Raw genomic sequence first — 22,026 nt, forward strand, 5'->3', positions numbered from 1 at the left:
CTACCATCTTGTCATGTGTGTCAGGTCAACACAACCATCAGAGCTGACAGTTCAATTGACAAGCTCTGATGGGTTACAGACCCTGGCTTCAGGTACGATAGCGTTAGTATATTTTCTCTTGGTATTTAGGCAGCACAAAATATTTCTGCTATTCATAGTAACTGATAGTATTGCCCTGTTGTAGAGTTTCTGGCACATCAAATTGGACAAAACTGGAGCAAAAATTGGTTGCTAAAGGCACGAATAGAACTTCAGGCCTTCGAATAACAGCTAGCAAGGAAGGCACTGTATCGTTTGATCAGGTATCACTCATGCCTGCAGACACATACAAGGTATAGTATAACTTTTGTTCTCTATGGTATGAGAAATAGAAATCAAGCTGAGACAAAAAAGGTATAAAATTTAAAGCATACATGCAGTAAAACAACTTTGTTTGCCAATGCAATCCTGGTCTCTAAACCAAAACACGTTTACAAAGTTTGTAGCCACATTTAAAACTACAGCAGCCAGCTAACTGTCGTTTATAGCTAACTTTACTGCTTTGGTTTGTTTGATGAATTTAATGCGTACATAAGTGAATTTGATATCGTCCTACCATACAGCCATGCTTATATGCTTGTGCATAAGTTTATCTGCGTATTTAACAATGATTCTTCTTTATTCATGCAGGGACATGGTTTCCACACAGAACTTATAACCATGCTTTTGGATTTAAAACCACGATTCGTGAGATTTCCTCGTAATGAGATGTGTTTTCTTAATTAAAATCAAGTAATTGATGTTTGTATGTATATGATATATTGATAGGTGTGCAGATATATTTGTGATAATTTACTAGATTGCATACAACTGTTGTAGGTGGTTGTTTTGTTGAAGGCAACTAGTTAACAAATGCTTTCAGATGGAAGGAAACTATTGGTCCATGGGAAGAAAGGCCTGGGCACTATGGCGACATTTGGAATTACTGGACCGATGATGGCCTTGCCTTTTGTGAGTTTCTACTGGTAAAATTTGATTGATGTCATCTGATTTTGCTTCTTTCGGTTTCAGCCTAGCTGATCATATCTGTGTTCTGAACTGTTCACAACAGCTTGCTGAAGACCTGGGGGCTCTCCAAGTTTGGGTCTTCACTGCTGGTAGGTGGTGTTTGTGATTTGACAGTGTTTATGATTTGACAGGAAAAACCCTTTTTGTTTTATGTTTAATCATCATCATCATACCCATTAAGTTCGGATTTTTCTCTTGAATTTACGTATCAGCAACAATGATGGACTTGATATGATTGAACCTTTCGTTAAGGTATATATAATCTTTTGTTGTTTGCATGATTTAACATAGAAAATTTCTCCTTCTGTGTTGGAATATCATCGATCATTGTCTTCTGCTTTTTTCCTGGATTTTGTATAGGTTTTAAACCAATGTAGCTCATTTTTATCTCTGGAATCTGGAGTCTTTTGATCAGCGAGCTCAGTTCCGGTAGCCTCAATGATCTTTTCAAAGGAAAAAGGTATAAAGACTAATTTTTTTCAAGAATCTGAATGACGACCACATGTACTGTGCATTTCTTGATGATTTTAATTATTACATGCTCTATTTCATGAGTTTGTTTTTCCTGATATAGGATGCTTTGGACGGCCTTGAGTTTGCAATGGGAAGTGAGGAGTCAGCGTGGGATTCTATTAGAGCAGCAATGGCCCATCCAGAACGATTCCCACTGAAGTATGCTGCAATTGGAAACGAAGAATGTCTTAAGGAGTTTTACCAAGGTACATAAAACCATTATTGATTGGCTTTAATATTGAACAGCTACCATGAATGTCCTACTCTGACCCTGATATTATTTAATTCTGCATAAGTAGAAAATTACATCAAATTCTATTATTCTATACGATCTGTCATTTACATTTTTTTTTGCGCTGCCTGTGATTCATCCTTGGCCGGATCCGTCAGCTGCATGGCTGGATTTCTCCGCTCCCCATTCAATCAATGCAGTGAATCAGGTGCCAAAAAATCCCCTTTATCTCTTTTCCTACCTTGCCGGCGCGCGTGAGGGCGCGCGTGATGGACTAGTGTTTTCTTTAATCTGAACGTTTTCTTTGTGGCGTTTGACTGTTCTCTTCTTGCTCTTGTCCACGATGTTTCCTTCTTTTTTTTTAAAAAAAAAGGTAGTACTACTTTTCTTTTTATTTTTTTTTTCTTTTGTTGACGAGTTGAGGCGATTCCTCACCTCAAGGTTCACTCACATCCTGAATTGCATCGGTGGCATATTGTACCTGATGCTTGAGGCGGCTGTCCCTAGAAATACTTTTCCAGGGACGGTTAAATACCTGATAAACAGAGGTTCTATTTTTGAGAAATTTTACAATGATCGTAAAAAACACGAGCCATCCATTCGACGAGATCGGACGGTGAAAAAATAGGAGATATCAATGTAAAAGTACCTAAGGTACTAAATAGGTGGGGATAATACCAAAATTAGGTGGGGTAAGTACAAAAACATGTGGGGCTAGGTTTATTTTTTATTTTTTGGTTATGGGTAAATTGGACCTGTCGGGTTCTTTCTCCCCTTTGATGAAGCTCCCAGACAGTCGTACGCAGCATCGCCGCCGACCGCCTGTGCCGCCACCATCGCGGTGACCTCGCACGCGAAGAGCTGCTAGCACCCTGGCACGTGTACCAGCCTTGGCGCCCTGACCGTTGGCGTAGTCTCCTCTCGCGCTGAGATCTCGGCGGAGAAGGGGAGCACGGGCATCGAGATGTCTTGGATGATGGTGTCGATGAACCCCAGCCTCGAGCCGATGAGCATCGCCAAGCGCAAGGACGGGGAAGAGGTCTGGCTGGCTCTGCGGAGGCACGTTCTAGAGGCGGCGCTCTAGCAGGTGCAAGAATGTGTGTCGGTCCGTGTCCCTGAAGTTGTCGCCGATGATGGCGTGCATAGACGCGTCGACCACGTTCGCCGACACCATCTCGCTCAGGTTGACCGCTTGCTGCTGCTGCCCCGGCGAGACCGCCATCGCCGCCGCCACAGAGTAGAGTAGCCGGTTGACCCCATCCTCGCGCATGGGCCTGATAGAGATAGTGGATCACCTAGACATAGATCTAGCGGGTACAACCTTACATATGGGATAGAAGTTCCTAGAACATGATCTAGAGAGAGAGAAAGGGATGTGAGATGTCACCGACCATCCGTGGGCTTGGAGGAAGAGCTCGACGTAGCCATGGTGAAAGTGATGTGGTCTGGGTCGGCGGTGTCGCGGTGACGATGTTGAGGTCAGTCGTAGTGCAGTGGTGGCGTAGAGGCGGCGGTGAAGACGGCAGTGGAGCTTCCCATCGCTGGTTGTGCCCCTCACTAGATCTGATTGTGTTTGTCAGTGGGTGTGGTGGCTCACGGTGAACCTCATGACGTGAGCCTCGGCCTTATGACTTAAACTTAAAATCCTTTTCTCTTTTTCCCATTCCATCACAGATTAGCACATAGAGCGTGCCTCGTCACAACAGTTAAAACCATTGGATTAATAGCTACAAGACACCTCTCTGTTTTGAAACAGATTCTCAACTAGGCCCTTATTGTCTAGGAATCACAGGCTTTCCCTTAAACCCATGCCGACTAAGTGTTCTCTGAACACGTTGGGTGGTAAGCCTTTTGTAAGTGGACCCGCGAGCATCTTTTCTGTACTTATGTACTCAAGACTAATTATATGATCCCAGACTTTATCTTTCACAACATAATACTTTATGTCAATGTGTTTGGCAGCACCACTTGACTTATTGTTCTGAGCATAACATACTGCTGGATTATTATCGCAGTACAACTTGAGTGGCTTATGTATGTCGTCTACCACTTTCAACCCGGGCATAAATTTCTTCAACTAATTTACCTGCCCGTGGCCTCATAACACGCTACAAACTTTTCATACATCATAGACAATGCAGTGACGATCTGCTTGGAACTTGTCGACACGAAATTTCGTCCCGTGTCGAGACACACGAGAAAGCCAGAAGGGTCCGCTCGATTGAGCTGGAGATCCGACTAGCTTCAACGCAGGGATTATCGATCCTGTGCACTCCTCTCGAGACATGCCAGTCAATTTGACTCTACAATTGATAAGGAGAGAAAGCTAATCAGTAATTTAAGGTGGAACATGCCGGTGTTGCTAGATAGTCCTGAATGTATGGCTCTGAGAGCCGATGTGGAAGGAGATCGACTAAATAGTCGATTCTAGCATACTCATAAGAATAAATCAGTTAAAGCTCATGGGGTTATGGAAGAAAAATCGGTTATCATTCAGGATGAATATCGTTATTTAAACAAATATTAGTCAATGGCAATAGGATATCAACAATAATTAATTTATGCTAAGCCAATGACTGTAAGTAACCAAATCTCTTTTTATATAAAAGAAGCAGCTCATCATCATTTAACCCTTTAATAAAGATAAATCTAATGAACATATTAGATCTCATCTATCGTTATGACCAGTGGGGCATGAGACAGAATCATGCAGGCCGTAGAAACAGCGATAAATTAACGACCCTAACTTATTACTAATATCAGTGGGGCCTAAGGCAGAATCATGCAAGCCGTAATACAATAATAAGATCATAGGACTAACACATCTTTCAACCTATCTTTACTTCAACGGTCTCATGACGTGAACTGCATATGTGAAAACACTCGATATCGTCTAAAACAACCGATTCAGGCATAGCGCACAGTTAAAGTCATGCCCTGTCAAGAACAGATCTACTAAATAACGATCTCCACTCCACGGTGCTAACAGTGGGGTGTGAGGCAGAATCACACAGGCCATGATAACGGGCCATGAAACGGTTCTCCTTAGCCAATAGATATATTCAAGACCAAACATACCTTAACCACACACTATGCACGATCAAGATTGACATAAAACAGCTGATAAAACATAACTCATCATTTAAAGTACAGATTAGATCAGTTTAGATTAATAAACAATGGATTAAACATGATATAAGGCCGATCTAGATTAATCCCAATCGGGTGAAGTGATATTGCTGTAATTAAATAAATAATGAAAGCGATAAGCAATATCGGTGACTTAATGAATCTATCCGAAGGACGCCACCCTTAGATAGAGCCGATAACTTAACCTAAATCTAGTTCGAGCAGTGGAGGTCGACCGGATCGATGCAGCCATACTTGAACTAAACAAGAGTCGATAACTAGCTTATACCAGAGTCGTAGTGGAGGTCGACCGGATCGATGCAGCCGTACGAACAGAAGTATAAACCATGACGGTACTTACAGACAAGCCAGAGGTCGACTGGACCGATGCAGCCCTGCTCGCTGAAGAACTCACCGAGATCTACTCTACTCCTACTCCTAAGGGGTGGCCGGAGCTTGTAAGTAACTTGTATTTGATTGATTGTGTCTTCTTACAATAGTCAAGGTTCAATATTTATACCCGGAGCCTAAATATGAATCCTACTCGAGCACGACTCATTACAATCTTCGACATAGAAGAAAACATTTCTAAGATAACTTGGACCCTAATCTTTCTCTTTTTGTTGAGTCTGATATGTAGTTTCCTGGCACCAACCATAGCTCATCATCGCTATCTGCTGACGTCATCCAAAGAGATACGATTCTAGAGTCATATCTGAATCAATTGATATCGATTCTTATTCAATTGATTCCTTGATTGGCACAATCTTGGAAGCCTTTGAATTCCCACGTTCTTCTCCAAATTTTGGTGTAAACACATGCCCCCCAATTTTGGGATAAAATGGTTTTATTCCAAAATTCCAATTTATTGTTTTACCACGCCGCAACTGCTCTATCCCGAGATATACGCATGACTCCTGACTTCCTGGCTCAAGTCTTATATAACATCCCAATAGTATCTCTTCTAATTCACTCGGCCTGTTTGCTTTCTCCTTCTTTCTCGAGCCAACTTTAACAGCCGACGCCGTCATCACCAAAGCCTCAAACCCTAGCAAATCCTCTGATCTATAAAGTCGTTATTCAAGTGATCTTTGTCGGATTCAAATCTATTTCGGTTGCAATGGTGACTAGCGACCACATCCTTGAGGTATGCCTCCAAGCTTCTATTCCCCAAGTACCGGCTACTACCCTATATTTCCTTTCTTCTTAAATTTATTTCATCCGATTTCTTGGAAATGAGGAACGAAGTCTTGATTTCGTCGGCTGTTGCTTCCAATGTCTTGTTCCTTGGGACTATGGGTGACTCTGACCCATCCGATTTTATCCACCAAGAGACCAACCAAGTCCCTTTCAAACAATCTATGGTAGATTTGTCCTCCTGGACTATCAAATCCCCCTTCAGAAACTAACCTAAAATGCCCAAGTGGTGGAGAGATTTGTTCCGTAGAGTATCCGAGAAAAAGGACGGAGATTGAGAGGTGTATGATTTGAATCAATGTTTGACACTCTCGTTGTCCGAGATGGAGATGAATGATTCACTCTTGATTTCTGCGTCTTATTTCTGGTCCAATGCCCTGGACGCTTTCGTTTTTGGTCATGGCCCGATGACCATTACCCTGGCCGATGTTTACGTGTTGACTAACCTTAGAATAACTAGATTAATGCAGCCTTATGAATACTTGAGCACTGGTTCCAAAAAATTAGCCAAGATATCAGACTGCACAGGATGGGCCAGTTACATTCTGAACCATATTGAAGACGAATCAAATGTTAGTGAAAGGGAATATGTAGCCTTTCTGAACATGTGGCTTGAGAGATTCATCTTCTGTGGGTCATCTTGTGGCCCGACTTACAACCATAAACTCATAGCCGAGCATCTGGCAATAGGCAAGGACATCCCTCTCGGAAAGTATTTGTTAGGAGCCGCTTATCATCTGATGTACCAGGTATCTACCCAATTATTGAAGAATGAACTAGTGCATGCTATCAGTGGCCCCTAGTGGTTGATACAACTATGGCTTAACCTATACATGCACAAGATTGTAAGGCTTGATCTCAGAAACCTAAGTTTCCCTTCCTCCAACTTTGATGGGGAATATAGAGGCAAAAAAGGAAGAACACATCAGTGTTCAAGCTATGGTGAGGCTACATCGGCCATAACAATCGATATTAACATTGGCCATCTTTTCAAAAAGTTTTATAGAGGGTTTGATGCAGACATCCTAACTTGGCTGTCATATGATGAGGATGAAAACAATGAGTTGATCATTTCATTCAAATTCTGATTTGAATCAGGTTGCTCGGATGAGACGGCGGCTGCAATCTTCAATTCCTTTATCAAGCCCTTCGTCCTTCTAGCCAAATTTCGTCATGGTCATGGCAAAATGGCCATAGGCTCCTTCCTCCCAGGCAACCTTCCAACCTATGAATTCTACAACCCCTCTTTTGGAGAGGATATTAGTAAAGTACTGAAAGCCTCTAGAGTTTTCCAACTAGGGTCAGACCTTCCTTCCCTTTGCTTGCATGACTAGATTAGAGTCAGCTTCTCTTCCCCTCTCTTTGACTCCTGGTGGCAAGAATGGCACTCTCATCTTTTTTGTGGGTTGGTTCACCCTTTGTGTATAGCTCTAGATGGGGAATTTGCTTCTGACAGAGAGGTAACTTACCATTTCTTTTTAAGAAAACTGCTCGATGAATTCCTCTGCCAACTGTTCTAATTGACCTTTTTAGGATGCTGAATTTGATCCTCCAAGGTTAGATAGGAAGGGGCGACCTATAGATTACCAATCACCGTGCCCAGTTTCAAGAATGGGATCGGTTGCGCCTTCACTGAAAAAATTGATGAAAACTCATGTTGCCTCCACTATTGTAACATATCATTCTTCAAAGCGCAAGGTGGCTCAAGGGACAACCCAGAAAACCACTACTAGGAAGAGGCTCCATAGGATGAGATCATCAGTTGCTTAGGTAAACAATTCATTTCCATCCCACAATGATATTCAATTGCTGGCCCTGTTCCTTCACAGTTACCGAGCATTGCATCCCAACCTGCTCTCGGTGTGGGACTGCTATCCTAGGCGTTTGACTCAGCACCAACAGAACCCCCATCGGCTGATCCTTGAAAGGAGCCGATTTCGGTTGAAATAACCAATGCTTCCATAACAGTAGAAAATGTGAGTTTTATCCTTGATGCTTGTCAGAGCATTTTCTTTAACTTTTTTGATCTACTCAGTTTCCATCCTTCACCTATTTCTTACCATGCTAGATACTTCCTGAGGAAACACCAACGCAAGAGCAGGAGCCTGATAGTCCACTTAATGATCCTATCAGCGTCGAGGGTGATCCTGTTGCTGTCGACACTCAGACTGTTAATTCCCCAGCTCAGCATGCAACTGATGGTAAGAAAGTTATATGTCCCTTTTATTCTTCTGCAATAATTATGAACTAAAATTTTCCTTGACATTGCAGATACCAATGTCAAAAGCTTAGAGCCAATTGAACCAGATGCTATTGGTGCATCATCAGTTGTTCCTTCTTTTCAGATAGAAGGTACTGTATCCTCTTTGCCATCTATTTGTTATAAACTGATCTAAACCTCCTAATCAAGACTCCCTTATACACAGGCACTCAATCTTCCAGCCCTAAGTTACTCTTTCAATCTTGAGGAGTATCTTGATGAGGATGAAATCAGATCGTCGTCCACCTCTTCCAAGGAAGTTTTGTCAGAAGAGACCAAAAGTCAGCTAAGAGATGTTCTGTCAATGTTTGAGAAGAATATAGCCGATTTGGTCCAAGACACTGATTCAACGCATAGAGCCTTTTTGGCCATTAAGGGTAATTCATCTCTAGCTCTCTCAAGAGTTTTATCCCCTCTATCCATTTTTGAAGATCAGGTCCAAAGGGTGAAATAGGCTCACAGGAATCTGTTCGATCGTGAAACTTTGTTGGCCAAGGGGAACTCCAATAGGCAAGAGGCTAAAGAACTGACACAGTTGTTTACACCAGAATTTGGAAAGAAGAGTTGCAGGGATTTGGAAGCTCCCAAAAATCATGTCATCAAGGAATCAGCTGCATGGAGATCGGAGCTAGTTGATTCAAACGCAGCACTAGAATCGGCTTTCTTCAGATAGCGCCAGCAGATAACGACAGGGGCTACGATCAGCGCTGGGACGAGACATGCTGGACTCTAAAAAAGGGAAAGATTAGAGTCTAAGTTATCTTAAATTAGGAATGTTTTCATTATGCTAAAGATTGTATTGAGTCATACTCGAGTAAGGTTCATTTTAGGCCCTGGGTATAAATACCAAACCCCGGCTATTGTAAAAATAATAATTAATCAAATACAAGTCAATTACTTTTTTTTGGCTCTAGCCACCCCTTAGGAGTAGGAGTAGAGTAGATCTCGACGAGTTCTTCAGCGAGTACAGCTGCATCGATCCAGTCGACCTCCACTACTTGTCTATAAGTACCATCATGGTTTATACCTCTGTTCGTATGGCTGCATCGATCCGGTCGACCCCCACTGCGACTCTGGTATAGGCTAGTTATCGACTCTTGTCTAATTTAAGTATGGCCTATGTGATTCTACCTCACACTCCACTGCTTGAATTAGATCAAGGTCAAGTTATCGGGTCTACCTTAGTATGACAGTCTTTGGTAGATTCATTAAGTTACCGATATTGCTTATTGCTTTCATTGTTTATCTAATTACAACAATATCACTCTGCCCGATTGAGATTGATCTGGATTGGCCTTATATCTTGTTTAACTCATCGTTTGCTAATCTAAAATTAATCTAATCTACATCTTAAGCGATGAGTTATGTTTTTATCGGCTGTTTTGCGTCAATCTTAATCGTGCATGGCGTGCGGTTAAGGCATGTCCGATCTTGAGTAGATCTATTAGTTAATGAAAACCGTTCCATGGCCCGTCATCACGACCTATGGGATTCTGTCTCTCACCCCACTGTTGGCACCATGGAGTGGGGATCATTAGTTGGTAGACCTATTCCTGAGAGGGCATGACCTTAACTGTGCGCTATGCCTGAATCGACTGTTTAGCCGATATCGAATGCTTTCACGAACAGTTCACATTACGAGATCATTGAAGTAGAGATAAGTTGAAAGATATGTTAGCCCCATGATCTTATTATTGTATTATGGCCTGCATGATTCTGCCTCATGCCCCACTGATATTAGTAATGAGTTAGGGTCGTCGAGTCTATTGTTGTTTCTATGGCTTGCATGATTCTGCCTCATGCCCCACTGGTCATGGCGATATATAAGATCTAACATGTTCATTAGATTTATCTTTATTAAATGGTCAAGTGATGTTGAATTGTTTCTTTATATAAAAAGAAGTTCAGTTACTTATAATCATTGGCTCAGTACAAACCGATCATCATTGATATCTTATTACCATTGATTAATATTCGCTTAAATAATATTTATCCTGAATGACAACTGATTCTTCTTATACAACCCCATGAGCTTTAATCGATTTATTCTTATGAATATGCTAGAATCGACTATTTAGTCAATCTCCTCTCATATCGGCTCTCAGAGCCACACATTCGGGACTATCTAGCAACACCGGCACGTTCCGCCCTTAATTACTAATGAGCTTTCTCTCCTTGTCAATTGCAGGGTCAAATTGACTGGCACGTCTCGGGAGGATTGCGCAGGATCGACCACCCTTGCGCTGAAGCTAGGCAGATCTGCTCCATCGAGCGGACCCTTCCAGCTTGCTGCATGTGTCCTCGGCACAGAGACAAAAATTCTATGTCGACAACATTTGATTGATCACTTGAAGAACTCCTCACTCAGTATTGACCCAGAATTATCTCAACTGGAAGCCAGGTGTGCAGAACTTGAGAAGGAGCTAGAAAACATGAAGGTTGTCATTGATCATAATAAGTCCATCCTGGCTCAAATACCTGATGCCATTCAACAAAAGAAACAAGATCTGCTAGCCAAAGTCAGAGAAGGCAGAGCCATCTGAAGTAGCCTTGAGAGCATTCCTAGATCAGCCGAAGAAGACAAACAATAGATCGCAGACGTTGATGCTATCCGGCTAGAAGTGTTGAAAGTGATCCAGGATATTCTGGACTTGTAATTCGTGTATCAACTATGTTTTGTGTAGAACCAGTGACAACCATACTTTTTGTTGTCTCACTGTGTTTTCTCTATTTCGGCTAAAGAGCCGATATGAAAATAGCCGATTCTAGACTCCCGATCTTAATCCCATTTAGGTATGAAAACATGGCCTTTATTAAGAGAACCCTTTGATTTTCTACCCTCAGTCGCCCAATGCTATATTCTCTTCGGCATAGTGAGGCGGCGCTTCACCTTCCATTAATTGCGGTTGCCCTTTGCACTTCTCGAGGCATCCACCTCTTCGCTCCATGGCTTCAAATACCAGCCGAGGGTTTCGGCCTTGAACACATCTACACTTGCAACCGCTCCTATTCCTTTGCACTCCTCTGCCCTCGTAGAACTTTGTAGCGGCCTTCCTCCCTTCTTGTAGATCCGATCAACTTCATGGCCGACGAGGACAACCGTGGCAAGTGTGCGGCGGAGGAGGCCCTGGAGGAGAATATGCTAGTGAATCAGCGCCTCCGACGCATGAGGTGAGATCGACATCTTCTGCTTGTGACGGTGAATTGTTCTGATTTGTCTATAGATTCATTTTGAATGACAGTCTCTGTCCTCTTCCTAGGGCCAGCGAGCCCTTTGACGCTGCATCTTCTGTGTCGGCCTCGTCGTCAGATTCTTCTGACTCCTACAACGGTGATGACACCTGGTGTTTTCTTCAAGAGTGGAGGGCGGCTCAGATCCGCTTTGCTGAGGCGACTCGAGAAAATGGTTAGCTCAAGATCTGCCTCGGGGTCTCTCAAGCTACCCTTCATGCGGCCAAGGAAGAGGCCAGTGCCGTTCAAGCACTGTTGGCTGAGTCTGCCGCCAAGGTGGCGGGTAAGATGAGTTCCATGAACGCTTCTATTCTGATTTCGACTATCTTTATCTTGATAGTTCTTCTTTTCTATGATCATCAGCCCTGATAGTGCAGTTGGAATCCCTCTAACTGGCGGCGAACATGGCTGTGGATGCCGTCAATGCTCGGGGTCTCCTCATCAATGCTCGCCTCCAAGACATTACGGCCCACGTTCAGGAGATTGCCCTCCATGGCGTTTGTCATGGCGCGTCGGTGGCGTTGATCGCGGTGCAAGTCTAGACCGGGTATGAGCTCCACACCATAGAGACTGGCTTCTTGATGGGCGATGGCCCCGAGGAGCATGAGGATTTGCTTGAGGAGTTTGTCGTCGCGGCGGAAGCCATTGTGGACATCACATCTGCTCAAGATGTGGTGAACAAGGTCTTCGATTAGCTTGTATCTAGGGCAAACTAATGAATGAAACCTTCCGTTCTTTCTTGAATGTATATCAGTGCAATGCCCCTGTATGTCTCATGAATGTCTTGGTTTTTGTTTTTGCTCTGGAGGCAATACATATCATATCAGCTTTTATATATTCGAAGATCTTTATTTTTTGAACTAGAGGCGATACCTCCCGGTACCGGCTATTAGAGCCGATGACTAAACGAATCGGCTATCAAGTGTTGATCAAATGCTAGGGTAACATCCCTTTAAATATTTTTCATCGATCGCTATTGATAGGTTGCACCAGAACTTTTTAGACCAAAGGTTAAACGATTGATTGATCCAGGCCAAGCATCTCATTAAGTGAAACAAAACTTCCTTTACTAGATCTATCAACTCTGAATAGCACATATGATTCGACTTAGCATTCACATATGTCGGCCTAAGCCTATCTCTAGGACCAATGCTTATTCTTCCTTAATCCAATGACCGACGTGAAGCCGTGACTATTTACTAAAACAAACTCTTAGAGCCGACTGCTTGCATCGGCTGTTGGCTTTCATTACTGATTTTAATGAAGTCTCCTTCCCATAACTTGCCAGAAAAACATTCAAAGTCTGCTAGCTCCCAAAAGACTGGATCGGCTGTTGCGATACTTATAGACTCGTCAGCGCGAACCAGTTCGACATCATCTCCATGCCATTGAATTAAACACTGATGCATGGTCGATGGTACATAACAGTTTGCATGAATCCAATCACGACCAAGGAGCAAACTGTATGACACTTTTCCATCGATGACAAAGAATGTGGTGAGCAGAGTCTTACTCCCGATTGTTAGTTCAACATTCATTGCCCCCCGGGTCTTAGACGCATTACCCGCAAAGTCCTTAAGCATCATGTCGGTCTCAATCAGATCTCCTAGTCCCTTGCCAAGTTTATGAAAAGTGGTGTATGGCATGAGATTGACAGAAGCACCTTCGTCCACCAACATTTTGTTCATCGGCTTCCCATCAACAAAACCTTTCACATATAAAGCTTTTAAGTGCCGATGCTTGACTGGTTTATCAAATATTGCTTGCTGTATAACTGTCAACTTGACAACTATCTCCTCATACTCTGATTCATCGAAATTTGAATAAATTTCTTGATCTGCCAAAGCTCTGAACTCTGATGGCCACAGAAAAACCATTTGAATATTGGCCGATCATTTTCTTCTATCGGCTGTTTGCTTAGCACGCCATACTTGAGGTTTATTGGATGCCTAAGCCTGTTCCAACTCTCTATTCCTTAGGCGTTGCACCCTTCTCTTCTGGCTTCTTGTCAAACCTCCTAGACACCATTGGCCTTCCTGCCAAACATATTCTCTCTCGTTGCCTTCTTCTTCATAATCAGCCTAGTTTTGATCAACAACTCTCTTTCCAAGCCAGTTATGAATACGTCCATTTTTTAAGCATCGATCCAAGTTATTATGATGATATGCATCTTGAGCATGGATAGACCGACGGTTGGCTTGAGATTGCCTAAACTCCCAATACTAATAACTGCACATTGGACACTTATTCCTGGTAGGCAACTTCAAACTTCATTCCAGTAATGTCTGAAGAAAGGACAATTATAATGTGATTCAGCTTGCTTTCTTTCATACCTCTCTTTTTCCTATTGATGCTGGTATTCTTGCTCTCCTAACCAACATTGATGATCATTTTCCTTCTGCCGCTGCCATTTATTCAACAGAATTCGAGATGTAACCCGCAGCTTTGTCGCCTCATCTTTTGATGTTTCTCCCTGCTCATATCGGCTCTTTTGCTTGTCGCGACGTCTTCTAATTTCTCTGTACTCGTCAGCCGATATTTATATCTTTGGATCAACTATTCTAGCTTCTCTTGATTTGGTTGATGTCAGGACCTTAGTCTTTCCTTTGAGTAGCCTAGCATCGACCACATCTTGATCTCCTAGGAAAGGATTATCATCAACTTTTATTTTCCGAGTCGTATCAAATTTGAGTCTTCCTTGCTGAATAGCCCTCTGTATATGCTGCTAAAAAATTCTACATTCATTAGTGGAATGAGAAGTAGTGTTATGGAACTTGCAGAACTTTTTATTCTTCAACTGATCAGGGGGCAACATAACATGATTATCGGGCAATTTGATATGTCCCTTCTCAAGCAAGAAATTGAAGAGCTTGTCTGATTTTGTGACGTCAAAGTCATAGCTCTCCTCGACTCCTCTTCCCCCAAAGATTTGGCACCATTACTATCTTTTTGCCCTAATTCCATTCAGCCATGACAACCTCTTCTTCTTCATCTTCATAGCCGTCATCGACTGAATATGGATTATAAGTTTCGGCCACTGTGGTACTCTTCTGGAATTGGGTATCTCTACGCATACTCTAGAATTGGCTATTGAGCGTCGCCACTCATTGAGCCAATTGACCCAAGTTGTTAAATTCTTGCCCAACAGTTTTCTTTCCATGTTGGCAGCATCCCTTGAACGGCCAAAGCAGCTAGCTAATCATCAGCCAAGTTTAATGAGAAGCATAAATTTCTAGTCTCTCGGAACTTCTGAAGAAACTCAGTGCCCAATTCATTAGTTTTCTACCTTATAGTTGTCAAATCGGTATCTTCTTTTCTCCAGTCCTAGTATAAAAATATATATGAAATTTCTTTTCTAGGTCAGCCCAATTGGCAATGGAGTTGACTAGCAGTGATGAAAACCAAGTGAAGGATGGCCCTGATAAGGACAAGGAGAAGAAACGAACTCGATGGACCTCTTCAACGGATGCTTCGCCCAACTGTGTAAGAAACCGACTGATATGTTCTATTATACTTGTGCTGTCTTGGCCAGTGAACTTAGCAAACTCTGAGAGCCTGTAATTTATTGGAAGAGCGACCAAATCATACCATTCTGGATATGGGTATTTGTACGAGAAGGTCAGCCCTTTTGGCTTTAGACCAAACTAATTCTTCATTATCTCAGTCACCTTTAGCAACAACTCATCAGCATGTGAATTTAGATTTCTCTACACTTGGTGACCCATCTATGGATTGAAATCCCGTGTGCCTTGATACCCTGGATTCAGAATCATGTGAAGGGTGTTATAATTTGTGCTATAATGATACCCCTGTGGAATCTCTATCTGCTGGGTCCTTTGCTGGTTTGCTGCTTGAAGTCTCTGGTTACAGACATTAGGATCTATATTTCTATGGATCCTTTGAATTGATGGTGCTATTTTTTGAGCCAACGATGGTATGTGGCCTGATGTGCCAAAATTAACCACCTAGTTCTGACCTTGCCCCGTCGACTGTTGCACATGTTGCATCGATGATCTAGGATTATACTATATCTGATTTGTAGTAACACCTTGAGCTTGTTTAGATGAACTCTGAACTGCCTGGACATCATTATTACCAGCTAGTGCTGCTTCTTGATGGCTAGTACTAGTTTGATATGTCCCTTGAGTCAACAGATGTGGAATGTTGTTATAAGCCAGTCCAACCTAATCAACTGGAAACCCATAAAACACCTCTTCCATGGTGTTATGGAATGTGTTCAAGAAAATTTCATTATGGTTTGATATGGCATCATGAATAGACTTGTTTATAGCTTCTGTAAAGAAATGCATGTCTTCAGTCTCATCTGCATCTATCTGCCCATGCAACAGAACTCTAGGTAGTGAATATTTCTGAACAATTGTATTGTCACGTGTTTGGTGTAGGACAACAAACACTTGTTCTAAAATTCTTCTATAGCTTTGTCGATGACATCCTTATCTCCATCAGGTAAGTCTTCGTAATGTACCATAAGGATGTCGTTGTTGTTGTAAACTGCCATGACGATTGTGGGGTCCCACCAGGCGTGCTAGAATGTGTGTCAGCATGAAATTTCGTCCTGTGTCGAGGCACATGAGCAAGCCAGAAGGCTCCACTCGATGGAGCTGGAGATCCGCCTAGCTTCAACGCAGGGATTATCGATCCTGCACACTCCTCCTGAGATGTGCCAGTCAATTTGACCCTATAATTGACAAGGAGAGAAAACTAATCAATAATTTAAGGCGGAACATGCCGGTGTTGCCAGACAGTCTTGAATGCGTGGCTCTGAGAGCCGATGTGGAAGGAGATCGACTAAATAGTCGATTCCAGCATACTCATAAGAATGAATCAGTTAAAGCTCATAGGGTTGTGGAAGAAAAATCGGTTATCATTCAGGATGAATATCGTTATTTAAACAAATATTAGTCAATGGCAATAGGATGTCAACAATAATCAGTTTATGCTAAGCCAATGACTGCAAGTAATCGAATCCCTTTTTATATAAAAGAAGCAGCTCATCATCATTTAACCCTTTAATAGAGATAAATCTAATGAACCTATTAGATCTCATCTATCGTTATGACCAGTGGGTCAGCCATGTTCGTCGACACCATCTCGCTCAGGTTCACCGCTTGCTGCTGCTGCCCCAGTGAGACCGCCATCGCCGCCGCCACAGAGTAGAGTAGCTAATTGACCCCATCCTCGCGCATGGGCCTGATAGAGATAGTGGATCACCTAGACATAGATCTAGCAGGTACATCCTTACATACGGGATAGAACTTCCAATAACATGATCTAGAGAGAGAGAAAGGGGGGTGAGATGTCAATGACCATCCGTGGGCTTGGAGGAAGAGCTCGACGTAGCCATGGCGAAAGTGAAGCGGTCCGGGTCGGCGGTGTCACGGTGATGGTGTTGAGGTCAGTCGTAGTGTAGTGGTGGCGCAAAGGCGGCGGTGAAGACGGCAGTGGAGCTTCCCATCGCTGGTTGCGCCCCTCACTAGATCGGATTGTGTTTGTCGGTGGGTGTGGCGGCTCATGGTGAACCTCATGACGTGAGCCTCGGCCTTATGACTTAAACTTAAAATCATTTTCTCTTTTTCCCATTCCATCATAGATTAGCGCATAGAGCGTGCCTCGTCACAACAGTTAAAACCATTGGATTAACAGCTACAACACACCTCTCTATTTTGAAACATATTCTTAACTAGGCCCTTATTGTCCAGGAATCATAGGCTTTCCCTTAAACCCATGTCGGCTAAGTGTTCTCTGAACACGTTGGGTGGTAAGCCTTTTGTAAGCGGATCCACGAGCATCTTTTCTGTACTTATGTACTCAAGACTAATTATATGATCCCAGACTTTGTCTTTCACAATATAATACTTTATGTCAATGTGTTTGGCAGCACCACTTATTGTTCTGAGCATAACATACTGCTGGATTATTATCGCAGTACAACTTGAGTGGCTTATGTATGTCGTCTACCACTTTCAACCCGGGCATAAATTTCTTCAACCAATTTACCTGCCCGTGGCCTCATAACACGCTACAAACTTTAAATACATCATAGACGATGTAGTGATGATCTGCTTGGAACTTGTCGGCACAAAATTTCGTCCCATGCCGAGACACACGAGCAAGCCAGAAGGATCCGCTCGATTGAGCTGGAGATCCAGCTAGCTTCAACGCAGGGATTATCAATCCTATGCACTCCTCCCGAGACATGCCAGTCAATTTAACTCTACAATTGACAAGGAGAGAAAGCTAATCAGTAATTTAAGGCGGAACATGCCGGTGTTGCCAGACAGCCCCGAATGTACGGCTCTGAGAGCCGATGTGGAAGGAGATCGACTAAATAGTCGATTCTAGCATACTCATAAGAATAAATCAGTTAAAGCTCATGGGGTTGTGGAAGAAAAATCGGTTATCATTCAAGATGAATATCGTTATTTAAACAAATATTAGTCAATGGCAATAGGATGTCAACAATAATCAATTTATGCTAAGCCAATGACTCAGTGGTGGAGGCATAGGGTATGCCAGGTATGCACTGGCATACCCTGCGGCACAGTAACAATCAAGTAACCTACGGCACAGTAACAATCGAGTAATCAATGACTCTAACCAATCCGCAATGGACCAAGCGTTGGTTCGGCTTGCCTGGGCTATTGGCCCGTCCAAGAACTAGGCATGTTCTAACTTCTAAGATAGGCAGGACCAATTTTCCCATGGGCTTCCAGCTTCATATGCATGGCGCAGTAACTGGGTGACGATCGGGCATGTCATCAACGATACGTCATCAGGGATCCACGAGCTTCAACAAGCTTAACTGGGTGATGATCGGACGGCCCATGGTGAGCGCGAGCGGCTGAAGAAATTCATGACGGACCACAAAGAGCATGGCGCAGTTAGGCGTAAGCGTAACTTTTTGGTTTTCCCTAATCTAATCTCGATAGGCAGTCACGGACGGGCGGAGCGAGAGACACGGTCACTGCGCTGGCGCCGCCAGACACCATGACGGCAGAGTCATAAAGACGCGGTGAGTACGACTACGCAATACTTTCTCAGTTTCCCTGATCTAATCTCTTGTGTTATTTGCTAATATTACAATAATAGATTGCTTCATTATTTAGCATCGTGTTTTTCTAATATTCGTGTAGTTACGAAGAGAACCTCCCACCTCGTGTCCTGTTTGGCCACTAGCGGTATCTAAGTGAATTTGTGATCACAATTGTTCTGGTGAGATTCAATCTTTGTTCTTTGGCTTTTTAAAAAAATTCATGTGTACTTTAATTGCTAATTGCTTAGCGCTAAAATTATAGAATCATCTATCACGCGGCGAGGTGGAGGATTTTTCTCAACATCAGAGTCGATCTTGATTGATCTTTTGTTCAGTACTCATATCATGTGAGTGATCCATAATCGCATCTGAGAGTTCAATCGTGCAAGCACAATTTATTTAATTATTTGACATTGTGTTCTTTGTAATATTTATGCAGTTATGAAGAGAAACGGGGACATTGCATCTCTTTTTCAGAAGCATGCAGCAAAGAAGAAGGCTGCAGCAGCTACTGCTACTTCTAATCCTGATCCGATTGAACCTGTGGTGGAAGAGCAGATTCATGAGAGAGTAGTTGAGGAAATTGTAAATCCTATGCCACCGCCACAACCGTCTTCACTGCCACGAGTTTATGACACCAATCACCTTCTACATGATCCAGGTGAAAGACATCCTATTCTAAAATATCCTGTTAATGATAAAGATGCAATTCGAAGAGCATATATTATTAAAGGTCCATTCAAACCTTTTGCACATGATTTCCCAAAAAGAAAGATTTCAGATAGGGATCGGGGATTCAACTATTGTTGGATGTATAATAATGATTGGCTTGAGTATAGTATTAAAAAGGATGCTGTGTTTTGCTTCATATGCTATTTGTTCAAGAAGGGTACTGGGTCAGACACATTTACTGTTGATGGCTGGAAGAATTGGAATATAGGAGAGAAAGCACTTCGCAAACATATGGGTTCTAAGGCACATATTGCAGCTCAAGAGAGATACATTGGCTTTACAAATCCCAAGGTAGCAATTGATTATAATATTGAGAAGTGGAGTGACGAGGATCTTCATCTTTATAAGAAAAGATTGACTTATTCACTTAGATGTATCAAGTTTCTTTTGCATCAAGGGTTGGCGTTTCGTGGACATGATGAAAGTGAAGAATCTAGCAACAGAGGGAACTTCATTGAACTTTTGAAATTTCTTGCTGGAAATAGTGAAGAAGTGAAGAAGTATGTTTTGGACAATGCTCCAGGTAACTGTACCTTAACTAGCCCAGACATACAAAAGCAAATTATTCATTGTTGTGCCCTAGAAACTAGAAAGAAAATAATTGAAGAACTTGGTGATGAGCCCTATGCAATTTTAGCTGATGAGTCTAGTGATATATCACATAAAGAACAACTAGCTCTTTGCTTGCGTTATGTTGATAAATTGGGAAGGCCATGTGAGCATTTTATTGGAGTTGTTCATATAGATGATACTACCTCTTTATCACTTAAGAATGCAATTGAAGCTTTACTTGTTAGTCATGGCTTGACTATGACTCAAATCCGTGGTCAAGGATATGATGGGGCTAGCAACATGAAAGGAGATATTAAAGGGTTGAAAACATTGATCATGCAAGAATCACTTTCTGCTTATTATATTCATTGTTTTGCTCATCAACTCCAATTGGTTCTTGTTGCTGTTGCCAAGGGAAATACTGATTGCAAGACTTTTTTTTGATCAAATATCTATCTTGTTGAATATTGTTGGAGTTTCCTATAAGCGTCATGACATGCTTAGAAATGCTAGGCTTGAGAATGTCAAGAAAGCACTTGACTGTGGTGAAATTGAATCTGGAATTGGATTACATCAAGAGATGTGATTGCCTAGGCCTAGAGATACTCGATGGGGATCTCATTACAAAACTGTATGCAGCATCATTACTATGTATGAAGCAATCCATGATGTACTGGTTGATCTTGGGGATGATCCTGCATATAAGGATGATTGGACCAAAATACATTTTGTGACCGGAGCGTTTGAGAACTTTGAGTTTGTTTTCTTTGCACACTTAATATATATTATTCTTGGATATACAAATGAGTTATCTGAGTGTTTGCAAAGAAGGGACCAAGATATTCTTAATGCAATATCACTGGTTAATGTGGCAAAGAAAAGAATGCAAAAATTGAGGTCTGATGGTTGGGATAATTTTCTTGAGAATGTCACTTCATTTTGCGATAAACATGGTGTTGAAGTTCCTGCTATGGATGGTGATTATGTTCCTTATGGAAAATCAGCAAGGAAAGCTCGTGCCCAAAAGCAAACCAATGATGACCACTTTAGAAGAGAAATATATATTGGTGTCATTGATCAAATAAGTCAAGAACTTGATAATCGGTTTGATGAGATTAATATGGAGTTGTTGTCTTGTATGTCGGCCTTCAGTCCTTCCAAGTCATTTGTTTCTTTTGATGCATAGAAGCTATGTAGACTAGCTGAGTTCTACCCAAAGGAGTTCTCAAATAATAATTTGCTCAAACTTGAGTTGCAGCTAGATAATTATATTGATGACATGAGACATGATGATAGCTTCAAAGGTCTAGACAATATTGTTGATCTCTTAGTTAAGCTTGTTGAAACAAAGAGGCACAAATTATACGATATGGTTTATGAGCTCCTCAAATTGGTATTGCTTCTACCTGTGGCAACGGCAAGTGTTGAAAGGGTATTTTCTGCAATGGTTTTTGTGAAAACAAAGTTAAGAAAAAAGATGGGAGATAGTCTTCTGCATGACTGTCTAGTCACTTTCATTGAGCGGGATATTTTCTTTGAAGTTGATGAAGATGATATAATCAATACATTTATGTCCCTTCGAAAGCGTCGAATAAAATAGTCACAAAAATAGCATTGTAAGTCTCTGGTTCTCTTTTATGCCTTATTTCAATTATTGATATGGCTTTTGAACTATTTATACTATACTTAGTGGATGGTTTGAACTTAATCCATGAATTTAAGCCTTATTGTGTTATTTAGTGCATATATACCGAATCATGTTGTCAATTTTACAATTATTACCGAATTGTTGAAATGGATTTACCGAATTATATATGAAAAAATTTTAGCGGCATACCCTGAGACAAAATCCTAGATTCACCACTGCAATGACTGCAAGTAACCAAACCTCTTTTTATATAAAAGAAGCGGCTCATCATCGTTTAACCCTTTAATAGAGATAAATCTAATGAACATATTAGATCTCATCTATCGTTATGACCAGTGGGGCATGAGGCAGAATCATACAGGCCGTAGAAACAACGATAAATTAACGACCCTAACTTATTACTAATATCAGTGGGGCCTAAGGCAGAATCA

The 22,026-nt window shown here is 42.0% G+C and overlaps 1 protein-coding gene and 1 long non-coding RNA gene across 2 annotated transcripts; both read left to right on the forward strand.

Moving 5' to 3' along the window:
* The first annotated feature begins 1,948 nt into the window (after positions 1 to 1,948).
* On the forward strand, positions 1,949 to 18,944 carry LOC136459826 (uncharacterized). The gene is made up of 3 exons (XR_010760275.1): positions 1,949 to 2,000; positions 18,764 to 18,842; positions 18,926 to 18,944. It is a non-coding gene; the product is annotated as an uncharacterized lncRNA (long non-coding RNA).
* Positions 18,945 to 19,104: 160 nt separating this feature from the next.
* LOC136461328 (uncharacterized) lies at positions 19,105 to 21,133 on the forward strand. Its single transcript, XM_066460669.1, has 2 exons — positions 19,105 to 19,918; positions 20,607 to 21,133. Exons 1-2 carry the CDS (start codon positions 19,105 to 19,107, stop codon positions 21,131 to 21,133), a joined length of 1,341 nt encoding a protein of 446 aa, XP_066316766.1.
* Positions 21,134 to 22,026: the final 893 nt, after the last annotated feature.

The sequence above is a fragment of the Miscanthus floridulus genome, chromosome 6 (genome assembly GCF_019320115.1).
Source record: "Miscanthus floridulus cultivar M001 chromosome 6, ASM1932011v1, whole genome shotgun sequence".
Lineage (NCBI taxonomy): Eukaryota > Viridiplantae > Streptophyta > Magnoliopsida > Poales > Poaceae > Miscanthus > Miscanthus floridulus.